Raw genomic sequence first — 21625 nt, forward strand, 5'->3', positions numbered from 1 at the left:
AGGATTCGCGGCATTCGAAATTTATTTCGAATGTTGCGAGTGCGAACGAATAGATGGCGCGGATCTATCCACTTTGCGGAGCACGACACGGGAGTGGAGGACCGGCGAGAAAAGTGTGCCATGAGTTAGGGGCAGAAAAGAAACAAATGAAGAGAGACATCTTTTCTGCCGCTAACGTTTGAGAAGCAACAATACAAGTCAGTTTTTCTTGTGAATATTTAAACTATACAGCAAATGGATAAAAGCGCCTTATAAATGTTTATTATAATATATGTATTTATTATTGGATAAATACTTAAAGATTGTTAGGTGAATTTCTTCACTTCTCCTTGACCAGCGGAAGTGATAAAATCAAACATTCGCTACTACCCCAATAAATATGCTGAGCGTTCGCAACACAACACAAAGTTCAAGGCCACTTCATTTTGTACGCACCACCACTACCACTCCCTTAGTTCTTCCATCGCCAGAGGACATAAAGAATCATATGGTAAGTAAGCAGGGGCAACTATGACGTTTCTCTTCTTGCTGGTGTTGTTAGTGGAGCACTAACTAGATCTTGGGAACAGAGTTGTCTCAGCATAGTTGCCTTTAATCATTTTTACCTCAGGACGCAAGCTGTCGGTCTCTAGTCTTACTGATCCAATACCACAGATTTTGTTGAAACGAACCCACGGGCCTTGTACTAGAAATATATAAGGACAGTTCTGCAACTTTAGTAACCTTGTTGTCAGTAGATAGGAGGAGACTTTGGCATGCTGCAGGTTAATTTGTCTTTATCTTTGTGGACGTAAGAATTCTAATGTAAGAATTCTAATGTAACCGCTGCTAACTGAAAAGTCTGTTGCCTCCAGTGTGGATCTCAGCATTACGGGCTTGTCCTCACCTTCCGCCTATGTCCTCATTCTCAGGAAAACCTGCAGTGCCTTCTGTTCCCAGGTTTACAGTGTCTGGTCCGGATGGATTCGTCTCCACATGCCAGCATTAGGCCAGCTACGTCCACATTACCAGCTTCCCATTCTTCCGCTTGGTAGAGGCGAAAGAGAGGGTTTTGACAGACAAGATTAAACCTGCAGTCCCCTCTCCTGCCCTTTCCTGCTTTCGTGCGATCTTCTCCCGCTTTTTCGAAGGATTAGACAACTGTGTCACTGACAGGTCGGCCGTAGTCATGTTTCCAGTTACCCTCATTATGGAAGCTGTCATGTTCTTTTTCTGGCTGACCGCGTCTTCGACAGTCTGTAGGCTTTCCACTGAAGAGGTGTGCCATCCACAGATTTCTCTGTGGAAGCACATGAATCTGGTGAGGTTTCCTAAATCATCCCTCTGCCGCGACTTGATTTCTGAAAGTCAGGGGTGGATTCGTGGTCTGTGACTCCTTTTCACGTGGAGAGTTACAATCCATTGCTTCCATCTTTGCATCTTGAATACCTTTAGTGTAATAGTGCACTACTATAGGCTCCCCCGAGGGGGACGGCGAGGATGTTTCCTATCTTCCGGATCATCCAGCGATCAAGCTAGAGAGTTCTACAATTGACGAGTGTCCGACTGTTATTTCATTACAACCGGACCCGCAAACTGCACCCAAAAGGAAAAGTGATTTCCTCAGAGTTTCAGAAGATATAGAAAAGAGTTTTCGAATGATGTATCTTGCATAGTCTAGCGAAACGCATACCGATACAAGAGTATATTCTAAGGACCTTATCGTTTGGCGGAACACTTTATATCAGTAGAGAATCTAATTCCTAGACATAGATAAAAGAACCAACTAATTTGACTAGCAGGAAAGCACTTACTAGCATTTAATAAATTCTGGAAGCCCATCCTTGCATCCCTTTGTTACTGACATCGCACAATTATTCATCAACACAAAAGAGGCCTTTATGCGGAAAAAGATTTTAATGAGATACATAAGTTACAGGTTTCCAAAGGAAATTCTTTCCGTTTATTTCCTCCGCTTGTGCATGAATGTGCATCCAATTATTGTTATCTGAAGAATGCAGTGGGTTGTCTGATGCTATTTTGTAAAGCGCAAACTCGCTGTGTAAGACGAAGCTCCTTGCGAAACTTCTTACAGTCAATAAATGAACTTATCTGATTCTCCTCCTTTTTACCAACTCAACCTTCGATTATAACCTTGAATTTAATGACGCAGCCCATTAAAGCCATCCTCCCAGTTTGGATGAGCAAACTGTAATCAAGCCCAATGCAAATTTACCCATTTCGCAGACGAACCGCAAAAGGAAACTCATTCAGTTACGTCACAGCCAGAACCGTTCCCATTGTCATTAATGCGAGGGTGATAATCCACAGTAAAACGGATTTTATCTTCTATGTAATTGATTTGTTGACAGCAATCGAGACTTTAAGCTTCTTTTATTTCGCGTTAAGTGCTCATTAGGGTGCCAGCGTGGTTGATTGCTTAGTCCTTTTCGTCCTTGTGCTGTTTGCTCTCGTCGTTGACGTGCCTTGCTCCTCTTAAGGTAGGAACTGCCAATAATACGAATCGTGAAGAAGTATACCAGCTCCACGGCGCTTAATATACTGGCTCCCATGAATAATCCTAGAATGCCGCCAAGTGTCACCACCATATTCACCCCATCCTGCACTACTTGACGACGATAGTGCTGCGTCGGTAGTGATTGCACACCAATCGTTATTGATCGATGTGTTTCGTTGGGATGTATGCTGCGAATAGGAATCGAAAGAGGAAGAAAATCTTTTATTACATTGAATAAAATTTTGTATCTTTTTTTAAATGAAGCAAAATTACCAATAAAAAGGCTTTTTTTTCTTAATATGGGACCTATTTATTGCCGCTTTCACAACGCTGAGAGAAACAAATTTGCTTATTTCGAAGTTAATCAATCAATCATTACGTAAAATATGGCAGTTGTTTTGCTTTTTCGCATGGATTTCATATTTGAAGCCAGGTACAGCTTACCATGATGACCCTGACATGATTCAGCTACATGCATGACCAATTTATAATCTAGCCTACTTCCTTTATCCGCTTTTCAAATTCCTTGATTTCATGATCTTTTTCTTTGTTTTGCCCATAAATTGCATTGCCTCACCATATACGTGCCATGCTGATGCATTAGTAAATGCATTTTTGCCTAGTTGATCGGCGCAGGCAATTGCGAAACTTTTATCAATTTACGTATTGCTGTGAAATAGCTGAATGCTTACGGCCGCTCAGAATTATTGCGGTTGTGGGTGCAATGGAAATCCAGATAAGGTACCCTTGATGCTCTTCTTTTCGTTTCTGTCAGGTCTCCGCCCGAGAAAATAAGTAGAGTCAGCATACTGTGGGGAACTGGAAGGAGAAAAGCAGGCATCCAGGCTGTGCAGAGTTTTTAAAAAGGGTGCGTCGGTCAAGTTGGACTGATGCAACTTTCACGAACTCCATGGTTGATTCTATAATACACAAGCTGTCTTAGAAGTACACCATCCGGGAGAACAGGTGTCAGGTGCTTCTGCAAACCTTTTAACGCGAAAGTGTTGCAAGGGAAATTGGGGCACTACGAGAGCGGTTGTCAAAAATGAAAAGAAGGATGCTGCTATCCTGTTCTTTGAACACTTCAAAGTACCTGGGATGGATGCCATCTATCCGGCAATGCTAAAGGACTTAGAGCAATTTCAAAGAAATATTTTTCAAAGACATCTTGCTCTGAGCTAAGTGCCTACCTCTTGACAGAAAACTATGTTGGTCTTCATACTTCGACCAGCAAACATGACTATTCCAATCCAAAGAACTTCGGGCAAATCAGGTTAACATAATTTTCGCTGAAATAGTTGAGCAGTACATTCGCGCGAAGGCACTAAGGTCACACACTAAATGAAAACCAACACGCTTACCAGCTCAGAAAGTCCTGCAAGTCTGCCTTCCATTCTTTGGTTTCAAAGATAGAGGATGCAAATCTGAAAGGCGAGTACGCAATGGGAGAGAGCATGGTGTTCCAGAAACTTTAATTCAATGGATCTATGTTTCGCAAATGCATGGATTGATCGTTATCTAACCATGGAAACGACCAAAGATTGTTCGCTAGGAGGTGTACTATCGTCACTTCCGTTGAGTACATTGATCGACTCACTACTCACACACTACTACAAAATCTTCCAATATACGTTCAAGCTTATGTAGATGATGTAACTGTGCTAGTGTTGGTATAGATTTCAGAACGATGTGTAGAAGTACACAACGCGCCATTGATTTGATTGACAGTTGGCGTCCCAGGCATTAATTTGCAGTAAATGCAAAAAAAACACAATGGTATTATTTACAAAAAGGAGGAAGCTGAATGATCCTTACCTTTTAGAGGTGACGGGTACAATCCTTGAACTTTCCGAGGAAGTGGAATATCATTTTAGAAAATAACTTTTTTTGGAACAAACATGTAAAGGTAAAGATGAAACCAGGTGTCAAAGCCTTGGAACTGTGTAAGCGAAGCTCTGCCGCGACATGGGGACCTAGACCTCAGGTAGTAATGTGGATATCCAGCCACGGAGCTAGAAAAGCCCAGAAATCAGTAGGTAGGATCGATTAAAACCCTCAATGAGGCCATCCATCGGAGCAGGAGGAAATGCTTTAACGAGCTCTGTTCAGAGGCGGATGTAAACCCGTAGATGGGGCGAACTTTCAGAGGTTGTATATCCCTGGAGAACACGTGCCCTACTCTTTTGTTGAAAATCATCCAGGAGTTATTTCTCCAGGAAGAGAAGGGCAACAACAACTTCCAGCGAACCCTGAATGCGACGGCGTTCCTAGCAGTCACCGGAGAGGAGCTTCTACTTTGGCTGGTAAACCACCAGGGGGCCATTCTCCTACAATCCCATATGTCTCCTGGACACTCTGAGTTATATACAGTAGAGCCAAGGAGCATCTCAGATCGACAACGTGAGTTCCGTAAAGCCAGATCAACCATTGATGGCATTAAATTGGTACCTGGCTTGGCCGAAAATTTTTTTTTGGAATGGGGGGGGGGGAGAAAGGGGGGTATAGTAGATGAATGCATTTCCGCACGGAGCGCTGAACTCCCGCAATGGTCGGACTACAACTAAACAGCTCTGCAACTAAACACCTCCCCATCGTCAGAGAGTTAGCTTGGAGCCGTTCGTCACATTACTTCATTCTTCTATCAGAGAATTCCCTTGACCAACAGGAGGGGAAAGGAGGAAGGGAACTGTTAGATTTTGAATAGAGCTGCTGACGAATCCCATCCAGTCCAATTAAAACACACAATCAGTAGATCGTGCCTTTCCAATCTTGTGCAGGTAAGCCTGAGTTTGGAAAGAGTCAGTCTCACCATGCTTCCGATTCAGCCACGCACCACAGTTGACAACGAGCGCGCAGTCCATCTGTCTTTAATGTCCTTTTGCCAAGAGAGTGGCCACTCATCTATTGTGCCTAACTGTGCTTCATCAGCAACCACCTTCCTTGGCTCTTCTCCCTTGCGCTTGTATATAGTTTTATGCTCCTTATCATGAAGGGCAACGGGAATCACTGCCGCGATCACAATCGCACAAGGTTGAAATCATGAGCAGTCATATTCATCTGCTTATCTGTCGCATCAATATGCTAAATGTGCTTTGCGCCTGTTCGACAATGCGTCGAGCAACAGGCGCCTCGCCATGATCTGCATAACCAACCAGACGCGATTCTTCCTGTATGTCCTGCACGTATTGTTTCAGCAAGTCTACTTCTGATGAGTTGTTTAACCGCTGAGTTTAACTAACTAACTAAACTTAGGGTCGCCTTTTCCTTTGCTAGCCAGCGCAAGCCTTGCCAACCACTAACCTGAAGGGGAAATGCGCTGTTCCAGGCATGAATGGGCCGAGCAGTAGGTCTAGCCGACGTGGGGCACCAGCTTGTATGCGTTCGCCGTCCTAGTACAATACGGTCCAATTTCTCCAATTTTCTCTCCCCGATTTTTTATCAGTTTGTAACCTAGTCACCACGAATCCCCATTCACCTCCTCCACCGGGTCCTGCCAGTAGCGAACTTATCTATAATTTGTCATTAGACAGAGGCGGCAGAGTTTGTGCAAATCCTTCCAGAGCTCTGCACTTTCTGTCGTTCACCAACACATAGGAGGCTTGCCACGGCTCGATGTCCTCCTGGAGATGGAAGCTCCGCTGGTCGTGGTTATCAAATTTATAACTGAATTTACGGCAGTGTCAGCTGCAGCGCCACCACTCCCAGGACTTCCTTGAAGCCTCCTGGTGTTCACCTTCGCGACTTTCCACGCACAGAAAGGACACCGGGGTGCCGTACACCGAGAGTTTGCTCAACCACTTCGGAGGGAATATATTGATCGTCGCTTGTCGAGAAGTCTTCCAAAACTCGCAATCCATCCACCAGGGACACCAACGATTTCGACACAAAGTTTATGTCGGGAATGCTTCCTTTATAGCCTGCGTGTCGGAACATTGGGCGGGATCCGGTGTTGAAAACCACACGTCCTGTTCTAGCCGCTATTTCGAGAATTCGTTTCTGTTTGGAGTCTGGGTGAAGCATACCCTATTCAAGTACCCTGGCATTGAAGCCACGTCCAACTTGGATCCGCTTCTCTGTGCCTAAGGTTGCGTCCGCTCCTCTGTGAATAAGGTTGCGTCCTCCAGAGCATCAAACCTGCGTCGAAATTCCGGCATCGTCTCATTCGGTGTTAGCGAGATGCTGAAAAACGTTACCTATAAACACCAAATGTAAACAAAGCCGTCCCTTCGGCCTTTTTTCAAGAATCCTAAGGTGGGTGCCGAATCCGAATGGTGCATGGTATGTTGGGGTGTCATGAAACTGATTCTTTCTTTGGGTACGATTCACTAATGAGCACTAGATCAGTTTTGATTTCCGCAATGAACTGGGCTAGAAACTTGTGAGCGGTTCCACCCCGGAGTATATTTATCTGCAGAATGCGGATCATGTTGACTGCGTCGTAACCCATAGTGCCCGCAACGCTCTCATCAGACACGCATGATCTCAGCATAGAACGCAGCACTCCTTTTCGTTGCGAGTATTTGCTTTACGGATGGTTGGACCGGTTCGCACCCAGCCAATTCTGATTTTCCCGTGGTTTAGAAGCTTTCTCGCGTATTGCTCACCACCGCGAGTTTTAGGCCTCGGCTCTAATCGGAACGCATTTCGACGGATGAGGACTTCTGCAAAGGTCTTGCCTTCCGTTGGCTTAATAAGCAAAACTGGCCGTCTAATCCTCCTTCGTTTTCTTACCTTTTCTTTTAGTACTCCATGCTTCCTGTCTGCCTTGAAGCAGAGGATTTGTTTTGTGTTGTTGCATGTTGCTCCTCTTTTACTTCCTCTTTTGAGCCCTGGAGAGTATCTAAATGAAGCCTCCTTCATATGCCCCTTCCTCCTTTAATTTTTTTCCAGTTCGCTCTGCAACGGGATGTCTGCGTTACATTTGGCGCTCATGATGTTTTCAGCGAAGGCGCATTTGTTTCTACTTTTCGCGCATCTTCCATTACTCTCCATGTCCGCCTGTAGTACAACATTTTATCCAGGAGCTCCTCCAGTTCCAGCAGCCCGTTTTTCACATCTTTGTTGACGTTTTTTTATAGGAACGTCGCAAAGCGCATGCGTTTCTCAACTGCCTCGCATTTTCTGATAAGCCTTTCCTCTTTGGTTTTGGAAAGAATAGTTGAAAGCGCTCCTACTCCGTGCATACGTTATCCGAAGCCATCTGGTCAGTTTCAGTAGTTTCCATTGTGGTTCTCTCCGCAACAACAGCACTGAGTGGTGGCATCTTCGTATATCATTTAGCGAGTAGTCCTTGCTGCGTCCCTCGCTGGGCCTTGGGTCAAGCGGCTGATTTTCGTGCTGCGTACAAACACAGCCAACTCATTCTCCATTCCCACTATCCCTTCATTCATATTGTTTTTATTCGCAATTTAAGTTTTTAAATTTTTACGAGGGCATCGTGTATAAGGTAGCGAGCTGCTATGGTGAGGAACGGGTATACCCTCGGGAGCAAAGCCCCTACCCCAGTTCTCTGAGGTCTGGCTTACGCTTAGTTGATCCCGGAACTCACGGACGCATCAACGCTTCCTCGGGGTAACGCGGTCTCTTAATACCGGTTCAATGCACATTACTTGTCCAGGATCCCGAAGAGGCTGATTTCTGATATACGCCACAATAACCACCTTCGCAGAGCTAGGCTCATATCACTTCATCGACGTCGACAAAAAGTTGTCGACAGCTCCGGGGACTCCCAGCAGTTCGCTCTTCACCGCGAATCTTTCTCGAGGCTATTACCTAGGAAGCAAGTATAGTACCTGATAGAGGGTCAGAACTACTTGCCAGGCACTCCGGGCATGCCACTCTCCGCATCATAAGTGACCCATTAAGGATCGCTGTCAGCCCCTGAGATTTCACCGAAGACACTATTCATGGACAATACCAGCAAATATTGCATGGTGGTGACCCTTGACGTGAGAAATGCCTTTAATCCGGTCAGTTGGAACCCAATATGAAAATGCCTGGCAAATATTGGTATTCCTACCTATCCCGCTGCCATTGTCGATAGTTGTTTATAAGAATGGAGGCTCTGTTATGATGCCGAGAACACATCCAGGAGTACGTTGTTTCTATGGGTGTCCCAAAGGGCTCCCTACTTGGCCGACAGCTGTGGAACATGATGTACAACGGTCCCGGAGGAAGACACGTAGGTGGGTTACGCTGACGTTGTGGTTACATGATGCTGAGGTCTACTCATGTGAAGTAATCTGCGCTGCTAAGGGTCGGCTAGAGAGTTCCGTTCTGACACTTGGGGAGGGAAAATTGGAAACTGTACTCACGAGCCAGCGGAGATTATATCATCACTTCCAAGCCGCCCATCGAATACTTGGGAGTAATGGCAGACACGAAGCTCAAGCATGGCCCTGGGAAGGATGATGTTGAATGTGGAAGAGCCACATCATATTTTTGGGTTGCTTTTAGCTAGCGTGGTGAGCTCGATCTTATTCTATGTAGCTCCAGCTTGGGAAGAAGGCATTGCAGATCTGAGTTAACGCTCATAAACTGAGTGCAGTCTACAAGAGGACAGCCCTAAGGGTATGCTCTGCTTGTAGGGCTGTCTCAGATAATGCAGCGTTCACCATTTTGGAAATGATGCTTATTGACATATTTTTTGGGAGTAAGGTAGGTGAATGCGTTTCCGCACAGTATATTGGACTCCCGCAACAGTAGGCCGTCGAACAGCCAATTAAAAAAATAAACACCTCCCTCCCCGAACTAATTGGCAACACGACTCCAGCGGCCAGCGCTCCTCAGCATCTCACTGATAATGTCGTCTTGAGAAATCTCCCATGTGTCTACATAAAGATCTTAACGAAAGCCGTGCGACCTTTCACAAGAGAAGAAGGTGTGTTTAGTGTCGCCTGCCACTCCATTGCAGAACACACAATCAAGAAATCGCGCCTTAACAATTTTGTGCAGGTAAAACAGAAGACCTGTATACCCACTTAGAAGTTGGGTAAGGAAGTAACCAATCTCAGCGTCCATTCAGTTCAGGCACAGATCTAAATTGTTGATGACCCAAGAAAGTTGCCACTCGGTAAGGGTGCGTTGGCAGTCTTCACGGGCAACCATCTCTCTTTAGTTTTCACCCTTGCAGCTGTAGATAGCTTTACTCTCCTTGGCAAAGAGGGTAACAGTAGATGTAGGGCCCTAACATTCGCCATTAGCCGGCTCAATGCCGAGACTCCAGGTGCAGCTCTGTCTCGATTTGCTCGAAGAAGCTCATCTTAAAGTCGATTATTAAACCAAGGTATTTAACCGCTACTCAACTCGCCGGTCGATATGGGACGCAGCGTTGTGATTGTCTTTCTGGTCAAGAGGACTACTTCGGTTTATTCCAGTGTAAGGTTGAACTATGAGCAGTCATCCATCTGCTTACTCGTCACATTAATATGTTAAGTTAGCTTTGCCCCTGTTCAACAGTGCGTCTGGCAACAAGTGCCGCAACGTTGCCTGCATAACCGACCAGGCGCGACTCTTCTGGTTCATCGGGTATCAGCAGACTATCGTAGGAAGGGTTACAGAGGTCCGGCCGTAGGATGGACCCCTGTGCTATTCTCGACGTAATTTACATTCTCCTCTGGCCTCTAGCGTCTCATAGAGCAGGAAGTGGTGTTTCAGATAATCCCTCAATATCCGCAACAGATAGCTTGGCACGTGGAATGAGTTTTCTAATGTGCCCAGCACATCTGTTCATCTTACGGAACTGAAGGCATTTCTGACATCAAGCGTTATGAGGCGCACTATTCGTCGAGATCGGCGGCTGTGTGCCTCGGCTCGATTAATCGCATCCACGACCCCTATAACAGCATCCACCGTGCATCTCCCTGTTCTGAACCCAAACTTTTGTTGGTGAGCTTTTCGAGCACTTTGTATGCCGTGTCAAGCATGCACAGCGGTCGGTATGCAGAGAGCACCTCCGGGCTTCCTTTTCCTTTGCTGATCAGCGCTAGTCTTGCTGCCTTCCAGCGACAAGGAAAAATGCCCTCCTTCGAGCGAACGTTAAACGCCCCGAGCAGAAAGTGTGGCCGTTGGCAGAACACCAGTTTGTAAACTTCCACCTGGATACCATCAGGACCTTCTTGTTTTTCATAGTGAGAACCGCTCTGTGAGGTCCGTCGCTCTCCGGGTGAAAAGTTTATAGCCAAGTTCTCACGGGTACTAATTCACCCCGTTGACTAGGTTCTCTCGTTTTTGCTGATCTACACTCTGCCCTTATGGTATATGCCTCCTCGCTGGCGTGTAAAGTTGTGTGAAATGGCGGAGCGTATAACTCTCTCTCCGTAAGTCCGCTATTTTTGCCGTCCGCCAGTACATAGAAGGCTTGGAACGGAAGCCTCACATGCTCTCGTTATCAGCTTCATCACTGAGTTTACGACAGTGTCAGTTGCAACGGTATCAACCGCCCCCCTCCCCCTCCATCCGCCCTCAAGCGCGTCTCTGCCTGTTCCAAAAGCTTGAACGAACTTCGTGATGTTCACTACCCGACCAGGATCCCGACGGGGCTAGCTCCTTATACACGCCATAACTACCACCTTGGTAGACCTAGAGAGTAGTTGACGGCTCCGGGGACTTCCAGTGTGTCCCGACGTGTACCCGTCATTCACAGTTTCCTCTTCACCGAGAGGCTTTCTCAAGGCATTTAGTTCGTCAATATACGGTCTGCTTGGGGGTCAAAACTATATACTCCGGCACCTCGAGGATGTCACTCCTTGTACTTAAGCGACACTTTAAAGATCGCTGACGAACCCTATCTGAGATCTGTAAATAGATGGCAAGAGCGTTGGAATGCTCAGTAAAGGGTCGTTGGAGACACAGACTCATCTTCGCCATTAAGGAGGGGCACGATGAAGTAAATTTTAATCTTACTCAGTTTCTCACGACCCACAGAGAATATCGCCAGTACCTGTACAGGCTTAAACTGGACATCTTACCCAATTGTCCAAACTGCGATGGAGTCCCAGAGTACCCAGAGTACGTACTCCTTAACTGATGTGTTAAAGAAAGGAAGAACCCGGAGACGAGAAAACCTCGGTTACATCCGCAACATAGAAAAGAAAACTGAAAAAGCTAGAGTGAGCTGACCCGGTGGTGTGATGAAATACCTTAGGTGGTTCCAGGGGGTATGGAGGGAGTCAGGGGTGGTTTCATTGGGTAAAAATCCCCTCACGACGAGCCGACGCCGCTTGGAACGCGAAAAAGGCTGAAGAAAAAAGGGGGTTGGTGTATCTAGCCTAGTGTCTCTAATAGAAAAACAAATCGGGAAACCGGAAGCTGGGCGCTTCAGGTACGAAAGGTTTTGTGTATTTCTTAGTACGTAGCACGTAATAAATGCATATATTATGTGAGAATATCCACTTTCGGATGATATTGACATTCATAGTCTTGAATTTGCAAGGAAGCGACAACTTGACGTATTATAACTTTGTTAGTAATAGTGCTATTTCGACCAAACTGAGAGAGATCATGCTCTATATTATACCCTACATTACTACCCTACTCATGGTGCTAACATGAACTTAAGGGGGGTTTTGCAGCCAATTACTAAAAATGATGGTAATATACTATTATTAACTTTATTTGTACAGATATCAGTATGGAAGGTATTTCGGAGCCCAGACACCATACAGTGGCAGCCTCCTGATTTTTCGGTTAGATATATAGTTTCTGAGAAGGGCTCCCTTAAAGGAATGGTCACTTTCAACCCCCCGCACTCCCCACCTTTCCAACAAATGTCAAAACTAAGACCGGCTTCGAAAAGTACTAACCGAGACCTTTAATTTGATACCCCACATGAGTATATTTGATGAAAAAAAAATTTACACGCCCCTTTTGCATGTATGGGGACCCCCCTTAAATTCAACGTAAAATGATGTTACTCACTGTATCCGTGAGCGGTCACAGTTCCCACCTTTATACCAAATTTGGTGTCAATCGCTGTAACCGTTTCCGAGAAAAATGCGTGTGACGGACAGACAGACAGACAGACAGACAGGCTGCCGGAAAAGTTCGGATTGGATGGGTTGTCTGCCGTTTAAGAGAACAGACTTCACTAAAGAGGTGCTTTAAATGCCTCATGTTTGGGCACTTCGCCAAGGTATGCACCAGCAGCATTGATCGATCCGATCGATGCAGAAGGTGTGGGGAGAAGGGCCATATTGCCAGGGAGTGCAATAGGGACCCCAAATGCCTATTGTGCGAGGTGAAAGAGGGGCAAGATAACCGGCATATTGCCGGAAGTAGTAAATGTCCTGAATTTCGGAAGGCGCTCACTGCAATAAAAAAATGAGGTTTATTCAGATAAACCTCAATCATTGCAGGGTCGCTCAGGATTTACTTGAGCAGACCACGTTCGAATCAGAGATGGAAATCGCCATCATAAGTGAGCCGTACAGAAGCCGTCACGGTGGCGTATGGGTCACAGATTCGACTGGTGGAGCGGCGATATGGGCTTGCGGTCGACAGGCCATACAATGTACTGCAAGTCAGGCAGCCAGTGGCTTCGTGTGGGCGAAAATAAGTGGTGTATATGTATACAGCTGCTACGCCCCACCAAGTTTGGCACTGTCTGAATTCAAGCAAATGCTTGATAATCTTGTTCTCGACGCAAGTGGACGAAGTGATTTCCATGCTTGGGCCCTAGAGTGGGGTAGCAGAGAATCAAATGCTAGGGGGCGCAGTTTAATAGAAGCTTTCGCGCAGATGGACATGGTTTTGGCTAACAAAGGTGCTGTAAACACCTTCCAGAAAGGGGGGTCAGGCTCAGTTGTAGACCTGACCTTTGTCAGCTCTTCGCTGGCGCGTGGTATGTCCTGGTGCGTCAGCGAACGCTACACCCACAGCGATCACCAGGCAGTTTTCTTTGAGACATGTGTCGAACCTCAGGGCAAAGGGCTATCATGCCCGAAACCGAAAAAGATTTCAGGCTGGTCTGCAAAATCTTTGGATGAGCATAGCTTCTTAGAGGTGTGGTTAGATTAACCTGATAAAGCAGGCGCCTTTACGGAAAGAGCGGTCCATCTGGCTCAATGCATCGCCAAAGCATGTGACGCGTCCATGCCTAAGAGGTGCGCATTCCCCCGCAGAAGACCAAACTACTGGTGGAATGATGAACTGACCGGCCTTCGATCAGCCTGCCACCGAGCCAGAAGAGCAGCTCAGAGGGCGGTAGGTAGAGTCGATCAAGGGCAGAAAGAGTGCGCGGCAGCCCGCAAAACTCTCAAGCTCGCCATCCAGCGAAGCAAGAGGAAATGCTTTAGGGAGCTCTACTCAGAAGCGGACGTAAATCCATGGGGGAGAGCTTATGGAATCGTGATGGGACGATTTAGAGGCCGTTCGTCTCCGGAGATCACGTGCCCCACCCTCTTGTTGAAAATCATCCAGGGGTTATTCCCCCAGCAAGAGGAGAACACCGACACATTCCAACCACCTCTGAATGTGACGGCAATCCCGCCAGTCACCAGAGACGAGCTCCTGGAGATCTGCGGCAGAATAAGAGACAATAGAGCACCGGGTCTGGACGGAGTACCGAATAAGGCCCTTAAGCTTGCCGTGAAATCCAGGCCGGACATGTTCGCTGAGTTGTTCGAAGCGTGCATGTCCGAGGGAATATTTCCAGCGATATGGAGGCGGCAGAAGTTGGTGCTTCTGCTTAAGCCTGGTAAACCTCCAGGTGAACCATCCTCGTACCGACCCATATGTCTTTTGGACACGGTAGGGAAAATGCTAGAGCCAAGGCGGCCTTTCAGATCGGCAGTATGGGTTCCGTAAAGCCAGATCAACCATTGATGTCAAATTGGTTACTGGCTTGGCCGAAGATGCAATCCACGGAAAGGGTAGTACCAGCAAATATTGCGTGGTAGTAACCCTGGACGTGAAAAATGCATTCAATTCGGCCAATTGGAATCTAATCCGGAAATCCCTAGCGAAGGTTGGTATTCCCGCCTACCTCGCCGCAATTGTCGATAGTTATTTAACTGAAAGGAGGCTCTGGTACGACACTGATGACGGACCGCAGGAGTACGTCGTTTCCGCGGGTGTCGCGCAGGGCTCCGTATTGGGCCCACTACTGTGGAACATCATGTACAACGATGTACTTAATCTTCCCCTTCCGGAGGAAGCCACAGTGGTGGGTTACGTTGATGACATTGCACTGGTTGTTGTCGCAAAGCATCTCGAAGATGCTGAGTTATACTCAAGCGAGGCAATCAGTGCTGTCAAATGCTGGTTAGAGAGCTCTGGTCTGACGCTTGCGGAGGAAAAAACGGAAGCGGTCCTCATCACGAAGCGCCGGAAGAGAAATTACGCCTGTGTTAGAGTCGGGAATCATATCATCACTTCCAAGCCGGCCATCAAATACTTGGGGGTGGTGATAGACAGGAAGCTCAGCTATAAGCAACACGTACAGTACACCTTTTGCATGTATGGGGACCCCCCCTTAAATTCAACGTAAAATGATGTTACTCACTGTATGCGTGAGCGTTCACAGTTTCCACCTTTCACGACGTTCATATAACCCACTTAAGGGGAGTTTTAAGTTGGAAGAATGCCGCCCTGTAGCCTTCACGTCAATATCGACAGCATGTCATGAAGGCAATAATACTGGAAAGTTTAATGTATAAATCCTGCCGTACGCTGTATGCTGAGTGTTTTCAATCTATAAACTAAATCAATATAGGTTGGGATGGGTCATCATCGCATTCTCAACGCTGCAAATTTATTCGCAGTGATGATGGCAAACCGTATCCTTACACCATCCAAAATAGAGGCGGTATCGAACTTTTCGTTGGTAACCAGAAACCTTCCCCAAGCAAGTTGAGCTACTATTCGAGTTTTGCTAGAACCCCCACCGACTAAGTTTACCATCAAATAATGTAAACTTTTCCTTTATGCAGTTTCAATTGCTTCGAAATTTAAATTCACGCGAAACAATATAAATTCGGAGCGGAAAATTGAGATTTTCTTTTGAAATCGATTGACGGAAAGTATCCCCTCTGGAAACACTCTCTCAAAGTCAATACCACACTAAATATAATGCCAAGTGAAGCGGTTGCTGGACGAAAGTATTACAAAGGACGGGAAATTTCATTAAATTCTTTAATTGCAAGTTCTCGAAGTACCTGGAGGTCTTTTCAACAACATCAATTTCATCCTCGGTGCATGATGGCAAACAACGGCAGACAAGTCCTTCGGTACGCCATGGTTGCAATATTGTTGATTCGGGATGTATGAGCCCATTACTGTCGAGGCAAAGTAGCCCTTCGTAATCGCAGCTTAAACTACTATCGTCCGCTGAGCAGACGTCCATGTTGTGTTTTTTCCCGAACCAGTGTTGAATGCATGAGAAAATGGAGGAACAAGGAAAAAACTTTGAGAATGTTTGTCTGCAGGAAAAAAACGTAATCTGAAAGCAACGATGGGGATTCCTAACTATGGAGTTTGTGAATTTTTTCTCCTGGTGCTCGGTCGTTGACGTAACAATGGACTAATTATATGCAGATTTTACTGAAAGTTCTAATTGCTAGTGATGGCGTATATCAAGTGCTTTGAGTCCGTTAAGTAACCTGGAGATAGCACTGCTTAAAAAAGTTGTTATGTGCTAACTACGAAAAGAAAGCTGAAGTAGTGACGAAGCTTATCTGTAATCTTACGATTGCGATAGTAACTAAAATTTGTATTGATTCTAATCTAGAGATATATAGATTGTTTTTGCTAGGCTAATTGCTAAAACGTGAATGAGTAAGGCTCTACCTCCTTTGAATCTTTCCACTTACATTCGTAATGCAAATTATGATGTGTGCAATTACAGTACCGAATCTGAGCATCTCGCTGACATTCCGCCACACAGACACTGTAGCTATAGAGTTTGAAAGGACCGTCGAAATGTTTTTCCCAAGGGAAAATACACCTTCTGTAATCTGGACTAATGGTTCGAACCTCCACATCGTTGTGCATATGCTGCAGACGCAAACTTATAAAATCATGTGATCCTGGCTCCTGCAGTGAAAACTCCCATGCCATAGGTATGATGTGCGGGATGTCTTCCTTATTTATAATGAATGCCTGTTGCAAGATAGTGGAAGTGAAAATATGTTTCAGTTTCGGAACAATGTTGAATTTTTTTATATGAATTCCAGCAACAAAGGAATATGACGGACGTACTGCACCGTTAATTAGCTTGATTTACAAGGAAAAAGGAAAGCTTGTGAGAATGAGCATCATGAAAAAAGAAGACTTACAGAGAAAGCATTCCTTATTTTGAGCTTCAGCTTAGGAAGTCCTGCATCTACTTTCATGGGTAGCCAATTATCTGAGTCCCTGTAATGAAAAAATTTTGCAGTAATAAACTACAGTAACATATTTGCTCCAAAAACGTCAGTTACCTCGTTGTTTTTTGAATGGAATTTATCATGAAGCATCCTCCCTCAGTAGTTTTCATTGGTAGGAAATACTTACAGCAATCGAATTCCTTATCATTCCAAATACAACTCACGAATAGATCCTTGCAGCTTAGCCGTACCTATATGGTGATGAATGTATTCGTTTTAGAACATTAGAGGACCCCAGTTTTTTTCCAAATAATCAAATGATGAATTTTTACTTGGGAAAGTTGTTTATAGGATTGCATTAATTGAAAATACGTATCTACACGTACAAGAAGGTGGAAAATCCCAGAGAGACATATCCAGTTCTGTCGCGCAAACGTCGGAGTAAGAGCAGGCACGTCTGGGATACGAACCCATTAATAGCCACCCTCCGCCTTTCCGTCCCCAGCCCCGCGGGATGAGTTTGCCATTTGGCACTCGTGCTTCCTCCTTCTTATTTTCTTCACCTATTCTTCCTGTATTTTTTTCCAATTTTCATTCGACCTCAGCACTTGATCAGTACTTGATTCGGATTCCTTCTCTCCATCGCGAACATATCATGCCCTGCATCCTCCGGTGTGCCACAGGGGACAAATTATTATCCAGTCCAAAGCCCTTCAAATACTGCGTAATATGCTTTAATGACATCAGAAATAAGGATATCCGCGATAGATATGGGGGTTATACCGATTGTGTAAAATTTGCGTGAGAGCTGTCTTTGATAGCATGATTACGTAGTTCGCGCTAACGAGAATTTTATTGTCAAAATTGGGCTGAATGTCAATGTTAAGCGACCAAAAGGTGTCCCGAAACAATGGCGGCTTGATATACAATGTAGGGATTTGAAAGCCTCGCGATTGCATTCAGATCAGGTAAATGATAGAACGAAATGGTGCAACCGATCATGACGAGCCGACCCCTTTGTGAACGGGACAAGGGCTAAAGAAAGAATGTCGACAGGGATCATGACCGCCACCACCAGTACTGCCTCATCTGATGTGGTTCTAAAAGCTTGGGAAACCCTCAAAGCTATAAGCCGGTAAACCAAAACCGAAACGTCTCCCACACAGATGATGAGTAAAGCAAAATGCATCCTACAACTCAGGCAAGAAGCAACCTCCGACAATGTTTCGAACCTCCAATATTCGGCAACATTTTCGCAAGTGCAGCGGTGACACTGACTGCCTTTTAGCATGCATACTCTAGGGGCTCCCTAAAACTTAGTTTGGCTTCAATTATCACTCCCATGGGTTCTTCTTTCTACGGTTTTTTATTAGGACCACTTCCCTTTTCTCTTCGGACAAGTTCAGTTGGGCTCTTCTAAGCCTGGATTTTATCGCTATCACTGTTTTTGTAGATCTCTATATCCTCTGGATGCTTAGCTGCAACAACCACAGCTAGATCATCTGGGAAGCCAACAACTGTAGCTCCGTCTAGGAAGTAAAGAATAAGCACCCCATTTTACATGACATTCTGCAACCGTGGACCTACTACTGAGCCCAACGGTACTTTCGTTTTAACAATGCTCTTTTTGGGACCTAATTCGTCGCGTATCAGAGAGCCTTCTCTGAGAGAAATTTGCCACCATATTCGCTGAATACCCGTGAACACCTATGTTATCCGACCCCCCTTTAAATCGGTTGAAATTGGCTGAGTTGAATGCGTTTTTTGACATCCAATGAATTGTCTAATGGGGAGCATTCGCCTTCTGGGCATAGTAGCATGACAAGTTTCCGTCACTCATCCGGTGATTGGTATGACTTTTTCTCTGGCTATACCACCCAGGAATATGCGCCACGAGGAAACCAAACGGCATTCTATGAGAGCTCTTTTTCAAGCTCGATTCACGCTTGATTTCCATCCAGATTGCCTGGTGGTCACTGTGAGTATAGTTGTCACAGACTTGCCAAGTGACTCTACTACGTGGCGTTTACGTATCTCAGGTCCGTTATAAACCCCAGGATCCTTCCCCTGAAAGTGTATGTTTAAGTTTACCTCCGCGGATGCTTCGACCAGAACATTTCTCCCACATTCATTGTTCGCCTGCCTCATTTAAGAGTCTACGCATTAAAATCACCTGCAATGATAATCGCCCTCTGCCAGCCAAAACTAGGGTGCTCAGTATCTACTCATACTCAGCAAGTGTAGCGCTAGCTGGAGCATACCAACTGTAGATCTGAACTTCTTTCACCTTCGCACTGATTGAGCCATCCTCCGGTTGCTCCATTATTGCCTGGAAGGCTTGTTTTTCGCACGCTCCTTTGCTTTTTGACTAAAATGTTACCACGGGAATTTCGATATCGCATCATATTAATGTTCTTTTTGTAATTGGTTTGCGAGAGTATCAACCTCATCTGCAATTTGTGTGAAGGTCTGTCCTGAATTCTGGACACGCATCAATGCGTCCTGCTCTCCAAACCGGCATATAACTTACCCTATTCTTACGCTTCCTCTGCTAACACCGCTGCCTCCACTGGTAGACTGATTATGGCGGTTTGTGTTTTCCCGTAAGCTTTTCTTATCTTTTCGCGGCTGATTCTTGTAGTCCGATAAGACCGAATTGCATTTCCACTTGCTCTCTGTCTTGATATCATCCATATTCTTGCAGAATACGGTCACATCCTTGGATTTCTTGAGCTCCAATATAAGAAATTCTTTCTGTGACCGTCTAATGTGGCTGACATTGTCTCCCAAATTCACTTTTCTGAGAATTCTACCATCACTTAGATCATCTCACGTCCTATTTTCCTACAATATTTTTTCTTCCGAGGTGCCACCTTTCACCAAGAGATCTACTTTCTTTTCCAAAGCCGCCGCTTTGTGAGTTTCACTGACACCTTCAGCCGTCGTCGTCACCTGTTCCACTTTTTTAACCCTTGTTTCTTTTTGAGGCTTGCAGGCCTGTTGATCCATTCAACTGTCCGCGAAACCTCTTCTACGGTTTCTCTTATTGCGTGGCACCTGGCTCGTTTTGACCTGTATGGCAGACCGATGCCTCTTATAATGACCCTTCAATTCTGGTGAATATTCCGGTGTTCCTTGATGAATTCACAAAGTTCCATGACCTTTCTACCCAATGCAATAAAGAAGCACCCGATTGGTCGCTGTTTCCAACATAACTCGGATGGTTTTTTGTCAAGGTTCTTCCATAATCGTATCCTCCCGCTACACACTTTCCACGGTGCTTTGGTAGTGCATTCGATAGTGGGGGCTTGGGCCCGTATGGATGGGCATGTGCGAAGAATCGAGTTTTTTCTGAACAGGTCCATTAGATGAAACAGTAGCTAAGGTTCCTATTATTGAGGCCCTGCGGGCGTTGGTTATCCACGGCATCTAGCACGTTTGTCCACTCTCAAAAACCGGCGATACTGGGATTTCGAAGCCCTGCACTGTAACTTTATTTCTCTTTTGCTCCTCCATGTTATAAGAATATACCGTTTATTTTTTCATACACACACCTATTAGCCATCTGACTAATGGAATGTTGTACGACTGGACGACCGCATGCCCACATCGCCAAGCCACCAGTCGAATCTGCGACCCATATACCACCGTCAAGGTTTCTGTGTGTTCCACGGATTCGTCAGTAGTCTGCGGAACCAAATCCCGAGCGACACTGTAAGGATCGACGTTTATTGCTATCAACCTTATTTTTTCATCTTAAATTCTGGGCATTTACCACTTCTGGTAATACACCGGTTATCCCGCCTTTCTTTTCCTTCGCACAAAATGCATTTGGGGTCCATATTGCAGTCCCTGGCAATATCTCCGTTCGATCGATCGATGCAGCTAGTGCATGTTTTCACGAAGTGTCCATACAGCAGGCATTCGAAGCACCTCTTTAAAGAGTTCTGCTCCCTTAGACGGCAAACAGCCCATTAAATCCGAGCGTTCCCCACGGCCAACAACTTCTGCGCTGCCTCCTTTGGTAGTTGTATTGTGATCGCTTGAGCTCCGCCATAAGCTTTTTTTAGACTCACGATAGATTCTTCTTCGAATTCTTCCATCTAGAATTGTTTCAAGGCAATGCAGATCTCTTTGCTGGATGTCAAAACATCGATATCCTTGCACTGCATATTGATCTCATGTTCTTGGGAACGTACCGCGACATTGTCCCTAAGCGAGTTTATAATTTTTTCAGTTCAAACGTAAGATCCTTTTCTAGATCCTTCAAAATTTGCTGACATCTCCGTCTAGGTTTTTTTAGGTACAGGTCAGCTTTGACCATTTTAATATCTCCGCATTTTCCCTGGTTAGTCTCCAACGAGAGTTGTTACTCCTGGGCAAATTTGCACGTTTTGTTTTTTGTTCTTCTTTTTAATTACGGCCTTAGTCCAACCATTTTTTTTTCATTTTCTTTTGGTTTCGCTTTACTAACCGGCATTCCCGCTTTGGGCACATGTTTTCTTCCTTCTGAGCTTTTAGTTCTGTGTGTTGGATTGATGAAAATGCCTTTTTAAGGTTTTGTGTGAAACAAAACCTTATTAGAATCGAGACGGTGTCTGTCTGTCTGTCTGTCTGTCTGTCTGTCTGTCTGTCTGTCATTCTGTCACAGCCGATTTATTCGGAAACGGCTAAACCGATTGTCGCGAAAATTGGTGAGAGTATCTAATCTGGTGTTCCCTTTACATGCAGGAAGTGGCGCCATCTTGTGTTAAATTTAAGGGGGGGCTCCCCATACATGTGAATGGAGGGTGCAAATTTTTTTTTTACAGAATGAAGCCATGTG

General features: G+C 45.4%; 1 protein-coding gene across 2 annotated transcripts in view; it reads right to left on the reverse strand.

Annotated features, from left to right (window-relative positions):
- Positions 1-1894: 1894 nt before the first annotated feature.
- LOC119659955 overlaps positions 1895-21625 on the reverse strand; it is a 69738-nt gene continuing 50007 nt past the window's right edge. For both annotated transcript variants that reach the window (XM_038068307.1, XM_038068306.1), the window contains 5 exons: positions 16915-17051; positions 16771-16849; positions 16306-16594; positions 15652-15823; positions 1895-2685 (listed from right to left, as the gene is read on the reverse strand). In XM_038068307.1, coding sequence (XP_037924235.1) covers positions 2322-2685; positions 15652-15823; positions 16306-16594; positions 16771-16849; positions 16915-17051 — 1041 coding nt within the window. In that variant the 3' untranslated portion in view covers positions 1895-2321. The remainder of the gene's footprint in view (positions 2686-15651; positions 15824-16305; positions 16595-16770; positions 16850-16914; positions 17052-21625) is intronic.

This window comes from Hermetia illucens, chromosome 6 (genome assembly GCF_905115235.1).
Source record: "Hermetia illucens chromosome 6, iHerIll2.2.curated.20191125, whole genome shotgun sequence".
In the NCBI taxonomy this organism is placed as follows: Eukaryota; Metazoa; Arthropoda; class Insecta; order Diptera; family Stratiomyidae; genus Hermetia; species Hermetia illucens.